The sequence below is a fragment of the Lottia gigantea genome, assembly GCF_000327385.1.
Source record: "Lottia gigantea unplaced genomic scaffold LOTGIsca_81, whole genome shotgun sequence".
In the NCBI taxonomy this organism is placed as follows: domain Eukaryota; kingdom Metazoa; phylum Mollusca; class Gastropoda; family Lottiidae; genus Lottia; species Lottia gigantea.
Genome location: NW_008710694.1, coordinates 470,668 through 478,559, shown reverse-complemented (window position 1 = coordinate 478,559; position 7,892 = coordinate 470,668). Strand labels below are relative to the sequence as shown.

Genomic DNA, 7,892 nt, shown 5'->3' with positions numbered 1-7,892 from the left:
ATACATGATAGGGCTTGAAAGAAGATGCTTGGCAGACTCTCGGATGTACTGGCTGTGGCATCAGAATTTTTCTGACCTTCCATGGATTTGAACCTTATAGCCTAAAAGACTGAATTAATCCACTGGACTTTCCAACATTGTTTGAAAATCAAAACAATCAAGGTTATTTTTGATCTAAATTAGCTGAATTAGCCTCGCTCCTTTTTTTTGTCTTTTGTTTTTTCAATATCAAATCATAAAATGGTGTCCACCTTTTTCAACTTTTCAACCTTATTTTTTGTTTTTGATGGTAGGTGTGTGCAGTCTATTAAATGGGTAAGATACTGTGGTCTTTTATACCCTGTATATCTCAGATATCTCTTGACTATTGGAAATTACTTGTAGAGTAGAGAAATGAGCATCATTAATCTGCCAGTGATTAGGCCTAACAGGTCTTTACTTCAGTAGAATGTAAAATGTCCATTTCTGTTTTTACAGACAAACCTGGTATATGTCCTACTGTAGAAAATGGTACATTTGGTATAGCAGTTGAAATGTGTTCAAACGATTTTGATTGTGAAGGTCATGAGAAATGCTGTAGCAATGGTGCTGGCCATGTCTGTCAACAACCTGTTCCTAAACAATCAGGTAAGAAGACTTCCAAATGAATGGCATTGATTCTGAAGAGCTGTGATAGCTTCCAAACAGGCCTCAGTACCAGGCATTTTAAAACTCTGGAGGAGCCAACGCCCCTTGCCATTCTCCCTCCACTGTTTTATATATTTAAATTTATGTATATTTTATATACAAAAAAAATAATATTTTCACTATTAAAGCATGCTAAATACATTAAATTATATTTTTATATAGCAATATACAAATATCAAAATATAGGTCCTGAAACATGTTGTTACTCAGTGTTTTATTCTCTGAAACTCTGAGTAACAACATGTTTCAGGTACTGTTTTAAGATAGCCTTATATAAAAAATATGTACTGAGATGTTATTCCACTTTATTCTCTTCAGGTCATTTGGTAATACCTAATATATGCCGGTACCAAGCTAATCTCTGTCAGAGTGTAGATAAGTTTGCAAGTTGTATTGGTGATTGGGAAAATGGAAATATTTGTCAATGTCGTGAAAGATCAGGTTTACTTTGTAAACAGCCATATAGTGGTAAATACTGTTTTATTTTCTATGTGTAATTTGTAGTAGCTTAACAGGGTTGTTTAAAAAGAATTGCAGGAACCACAGACGTCTGATATAAAATAGGAATGGTGCAAATTGATGCTATCAGCGTCCCCAATACACATAAAAAATTGAAGAACCATGATAATATGTAGAAGCAGTGTTTGGTCTTAATTCAACTGTTTATAAGATATTTGTGGATCTATGGTTCAGAAGTATTTTGTGTAAGAGATAGAGACTATGTTAAAGACCTAACTTTATCAAATGAATTTATCAAAAATGAATTCTAAGGGCATCATCCAGTACTGACAGACTAAAAGGTCTACAAACTCTGCTGAAGTAAAGAAAGGAAGGATTTTTTTTAGAAAAGAGTAATTAGGTTCAATATGGTACATAGCAATGTATAAAGATATTTGCTCTCCCGCTAACTTATTCCACAATATATCTCCTTTATTCCCACATTCTCTGTTCTAGCAGAGTTTGTAGAGATTGTCTGCCAATACTGGAAGATAAACTTCTGACCTTCAACATGGACTCTACCTCTTGCCACATTATAGTTCAAAATAATTAAAAAAAAACAACTCGTTTTATTTTCAGAGAGAAGAAAGATGACTGGATGTGAACAGAGAGAGAAACTATCTTCAATACTTTTTAACGTAACTCACAGGAGACCAGTTGAACCAGGATACAACGAAATAGTCACCTTCGTTAGAGGTTTACAATTACCTCAAGTTCAAGGTCGCACCAACATGACCTTCACCATACCAAAATGTCACATGACTGATGGTTCCTATAGAAACTACCAATGTGATCAGTACCTGTTTAGTAATAAAACTAAAAATTGTTACTGCGTCAATGAGAGAGGACACAAATTCTTTAATTCAGAGTTTAAACCAGATCAAGAACCAAAATGCACAGGTAAGAATTTTAATTCAGCTGTATTGTTTTAAGAATAGTTTTGTACAGGGAGTGAACTTACTGTGCTTGTACAAATATTGGAATTCTAAGCCCTTCCATTTAACTCTGGTTTGGAACACCATCTTTATTGTGACAGTGGAATAGCTCAGTCGATAGCAATTAGATTGTCTTCTACTAGATGGTTACTTGTTGGGTTGGACTACCTCAAGGTAAGATAACTCATGCAACAACCATTGCTTCTGAGAGTCAAGCTGGTGTCTATTTTTAAACCCCTATCACCTAAGCCCTGTTTGCAATCCAGATTATTTTTTATTATAAAATGGGTACACCAAAAGTTTTTGTAGATTTTTGTCACCAATGTGAATTTTGAGTAAGATTGAGTAAAAATAATGTTTGTGTGCGCTAACCATAAGCTATTTAAGATCCAGAGCAACAAGATGTAAAACTCCAATTTTTTTGTGTTTCAGGCTATCATAATCCTGATACAGTGTGTAGAATAGGCAGTCCTCTAGGTAATGGGAAGAGTTATATACAATGTAATAACGAGAATGTCTGTCCTAATGGATACGAGTGTAATTTGGGACGTGTGTATACCTCTAAAGGTGGTTATTATACCAATGGTTATTGCTGTCTCAAACAAACAGGTATTTTTCCTTATTATAACATAACTTTCAGTTTGGCCTTTTGTGTGTTTAGGAATAATTTTCATTGGCTGCTACTAATGTTATGTAAATATTTTGTCTGGATTTTGTTTTGCTGTGCAAATCGTTTGTACTTTTTTTTTTATTCTTCATAATCTTGAAAATCTTTGGAATTTTTCAGCTCTGGAAAACAGATGTAATATTACAGTAGATAGAGGTGTAAGAGAACAAAAATGTCGTACCACAAGATATCATTTCAATTCTGGTCTACAGAAGTGTGTCAAATACAACAGTTCTAAATGTGACAGTGATGTTCACAAAGTCAATAGTTTTTATAACCTGGATGACTGTGACAACCATTGTGTGAAAAATAGTAAGTGATTGATTATAAAATCATATAGAGTCATTAATATATTATATTACTGGATGTCCTTTTAAATCATCATGTCGTTCAGATGAAACAATATAACAATTGGTGCACTTGAAAGATGGTTTGTCTTTGGGACAAAAGACTGATGCCCTGTGTGCTAATAACTGTGCAAGTGAAAGATCCCTCAAAAGTCGTATGGACTAATGCCTCATTGTACTCTTTGTGGTCTGTCTTTATTATCCAAATAAGGTGCCAAAAAGGAGGAGATATAACTCCATATCATTGCAATTATTATTATTAGTTCAACATGTTGTTAATCTAAAATATCCCAATAAGATAGACAACAGTAGAGTTTTCATACTCAATCTCATCTTGTATTTATCATGAATGAGCTCATTATTTTCCATGTTTCAAGGTGTGAAATGTTTTAAATTTTGTAGTAAAGAGTGGATCGTGTCCAAGAAAACCTCCAATGTATGTCCAGACCAAGAATTGCCAAGACCAGTGTCAGCAAGATGGGGATTGTTCAGGAGTTTATAAATGCTGTGAGACTAGTTGTGCTAAAAGATGCATCATTTCAGAGGGTCAGTATTTATTCATTTAAAATTGCTATGAATTTATGTAATCTTGATTAATGGATTCCCTTTTTTTCAAAGTATTTTGGAATATTTGTGATTATTTTTTTAACTTGGAAGACATAATACTAAGATATCTGGTGTTTCTATAAGTTTACAATGTTATAATATTCTAATAGTGATATGTTTTTTTTTATAGATTTAATACACAAAAATAAACCCTGTTCATCAGGTGTGAAAGCACTTGAAGGATTTAACTGTGGTAGAGGGGGGTCACGGTGTCCTGATGGTTATTACTGTGATAGTGCTCCAAATGATGCTTATGCTGCTTGTTGTCCAGGTTGGTACTAGTTTGAATTCATCTTGATCTCTGTAACTGTGTTTTTCTCATAAAAGTGCAGATTCGAATAGCTGACTCTGAAAAAGCTTTGACTTTTGTATTCAGGAAAGATTGTCCAGAAGTGTAGTAAAGTTTGGAATCCAGCATCAATTAGAAAATAGAAATCCTGTGTTCAACCTTCTATCCTCTTCAGAACCTTTTTCAATGAAAAACAATTCATAAAATGTTCACATACATGTTAATGTAATTATCAGTGCCCCTGGTTGGACAAGTGAAATACGATGACTGGAGTCTTAAGTCCTACTCTTTTGCACCTCATTGGGTTAGTGAAGACCGGCAACAGAGTGCACTATGAGGGCAATTTTTGCCTTGACAGCAGCATTAGCATTGGTTGGAGCTCTGATGTTAATGATACTGGTTGATTTGATCTTTCTGTTTTCAGATAAACCACAAGATATCTGTTCAATGAAAAATGATACTGGACCATGTAAGGCTTATATGCCACGCTGGTTTTTTAACAGTCAAACCAAACAGTGCGAGGAGTTTATATATGGTGGTTGTTCTGGAAACAATAATAACTTCATGACCAGAGAGGACTGTTGTAATTCTTGTAGTGCAGGTAATGTTTTCTCATTAAAAGAGCAAAAGAAATTTTATGTGTTATATATTAAAAATCTGGACAAGCAAACAATTTTGTTTATAAAACTCTCGTCCAAAGAATAGCAAAATCAAGAGTAAAATATTATAGTAGTGCACTCCTCCAAAAAGAAGTACCATCAGGTGTAAGCATGGTCTCTTCGCGCAGGACATGTGCATTTCTTTATTTGTGAATGCTTTAATATGTAAGTAAGATAGATAAAGACAGTGTTAAATAGACATGAAGATAAACTAAAGAACAGAACATGTTACATCTGAGATCTGTTAAGTTTTATCAGTATTTTCAGAACTGACATTTCTTTTATCTTTCTGTAAACCTTTGAATAACTTTGCCTTACCACCTGTTAGAGACCCTTTTCAGCTAAAAAAAAAAAAGCTTTTTACAAACCAAAGTAATATATCGATATTATATTGTAGATGGTTGTAAAGAAGGACAGTGTCCCAGTGTTAAAAAGAGTTTGTATGCTAGCTGTGATGTAAAATGTAAAACTGATGCTGATTGTACTGGAGGAACTCTGTGTTGTTCTAATGGCTGTGGTAGACATTGTGTCACTCCAACTAGTAAGTAACTAGTCTGAGTACCGTATATTTCCCAATATAATGTGTAATAGTTTAGCATTAAAACTTCAATCACCACCTGTTTTGATATTTTATTAACAGAATAGTTTAGTTTAATAGTTTAACATTTAAACTGCATTCACCACCTGTTTTGATATTTTATTAACAGAATAGTTTAGTTTAATAGTTTAACATTAAAACTACATTCACCACCTGTTTTGATATTTTATTAACAGAATAGTTTGAGTTTAATAGTTTAACATTTAAACTACATTCACCACCTGTTTTGATATTTTATTAACAGAATAGTTTGATTTAATAGTTTAACATTAAAACTGCTTTCACCACCTGTTTTGATATTTTATTAACAGAATAGTGTAGTTTAATAGTTTAACAATTAAACTGCATTCACCACCTGTTTTGATATTTTATTAACAGAATAGTTTGATTTAATAGTTTAACATTAAAACTACATTCACCACCTGTTTTGATATTTTATTAACAGAATAGTTTGATTTAATAGTTTAACATTAAAACTACATTCACCACCTGTTTTGATATTTTATTTTAGAAAACGCTAACTCATCCTGTTTCCGTGAACTAGAAATGGTCAACCTGAAACTGAGTAATAAGATGATGGGACAATGTTCCTCTATGATAATACCAAGGTCAGTTTGGCACCTCTCAGTAATTTGTTTTTGTGATCTACTGTTAAAAAACAGCGAGATGGCATTCGCGTTGTTCCATACTTTAGAATTCTTTTTGAGTAGAGCCACAAAACAAGCCACTCATAATCTCATTGGTCATGTCGCTCTTCTTTTGGTTTTGCTATTCCACAATTCATAGTCCATATTTAGACACAGATTATTCATGATGCACTGTGATTGGTTGAAATGAACGTCAACAATACACTACCTTGGTATAAATCTTTTTAGATTACAATGGAGACTGACCAAATATAATTACGACATGAAATTGTAATCTTATTTGAATATCCTATCCTAGATATATCACAATTAAGGATAAAAGTTTTTGGACTTCGATTGTCATCTATTTCAGATGTAACATGGATGGTTCCTGGAATCCAGAACAATGTATGGATAATTATGGATTATGTTGGTGTGTTACAAAGAATGGTACTAAGATTCCTGATACTACAGTTTCTGGAAGAGCTCGGTGTGGATTTACCCCCAAGCCAGGGTCTGGTTAGTACCACATTTTAGTTAGCTTAGATATTCAGATATAGCTTTATGAGATATTCAGGCTTGTATGATATTATCCATTATTTGGTACAGGATATCGACAATCATATTGCAATTTGGGGTAATGGGATACAAAATTTTATCTTCAACATATATATGAACTTTATAACTGTGATATTTGGTAATGTAATTGAAAGGAGTGGTTAAAATCAACCGTCATGTAAATAGTTCCCAACAATTTCAGTCTAGTCAGTGAAAAATTTGTGATTCCATTCACAATCTTATAAAAATCCGACCTTTTTCTAGGGAATGAATGGCATGTCATGTTGCCATACACCAATTCATAAATATATCAGCATGCCAGCATTAGTTCATTGCCCATGTTCCTAATCCAAAGTTATTCTGCTAAAAAGAATCACGGTAAAAAATATGTTGAAGATAGGATGTTAGACTTTAGACCTTGAGAGAGTCTGAACAAGCTTGTGTTGTAATTTTTAAATTTTTATGAAGTTCATTTCAACAATAGTCTCATATGTTCAAAAATAGTTCAATTTCATCAAATAATGTTTTTGATATTTTCAGGTGTTCCAGATCCAGTTTACATTCGTATGGACAGTTGTTCTTACTCAGAGGCCAAAATAGTTTGGCAATCTCCAAGAAACAGTAATGGCTATCCTGTAGACCAGTACTTGGTAAAATATCGAGTACAGGCAGATTCGGATAAATGGTACACAAAAGAAGTCTCTCCAAACACTCTTGGTACAACAATAAAACTGTATCCAGGATTGAAGTATATGTTTGGTGTTCAGGCCAGAAATCGTGTTGGTTTAAGTATGATTATTGACCAGAATGTACTATGTGCAACACCACCAGGTCTGCCATTATCCAATCCTACCAATATAACATCCATTACAAACAAACGTGGTTCATTAATTGTTACATGGGAAGTAAGTATAGTTTTTTTTCATAGAAAAGTATCAAAAATGTCTATAACAGGCTCTTGTCCTTGCTCCTTTACCAAGCCTCTTTACCAAGCCTCTTTACAAAGTCTTGTATTTTTCTTCTTACATTAATGTAACTTGTGCCATGTGTAGATTAGATCAGCAAAACTAGTGGTTCAGAGCGCTCTAATAGGACAACAGTGTTGGATAAGAAAATGACTCAGTGTGTTTGATTCCTGCTATCTAAACAGAATTTTTAGGATTCAATAACAAGATAGGTCGAGTAGGTGTATGCTGCTGTACTGCCAAATATTCCTCATTACATACTGCATGGCTTTGTCTGCCTTCATAAGTTCAATCAGGTACAGAAAAGTAAGACGTATCCATTTATTGCATTCATTTTTATTAGGAGAACTTACATGGTTAGTATAATTAACGTTTATTTATTTTTAGCCGGTACCCATACTACATCAAGGACATCACGACAGTTTTGGGTATATTGTTACTGCCTATAAAGAAGGAG

The 7,892-nt window shown here is 33.5% G+C and overlaps 2 protein-coding genes across 2 annotated transcripts; both read left to right on the top strand.

Annotated features, from left to right (window-relative positions):
• Window positions 1–431: 431 nt before the first annotated feature.
• Window positions 432–647, top strand: LOTGIDRAFT_132759 (hypothetical protein; the record flags this gene model as incomplete). The annotated part of the gene is made up of 1 exon (XM_009067292.1): window positions 432–647. A coding segment is annotated over one exon (216 nt), but the record flags the coding sequence as incomplete, so codon positions are not given.
• Window positions 648–4,464: 3,817 nt separating this feature from the next.
• LOTGIDRAFT_60634 (hypothetical protein) lies at window positions 4,465–4,632 on the top strand (the record flags this gene model as incomplete). The annotated part of the gene is made up of 1 exon (XM_009067246.1): window positions 4,465–4,632. A coding segment is annotated over one exon (168 nt), but the record flags the coding sequence as incomplete, so codon positions are not given.
• Between the last annotated feature and the right edge of the window lie 3,260 nt (window positions 4,633–7,892).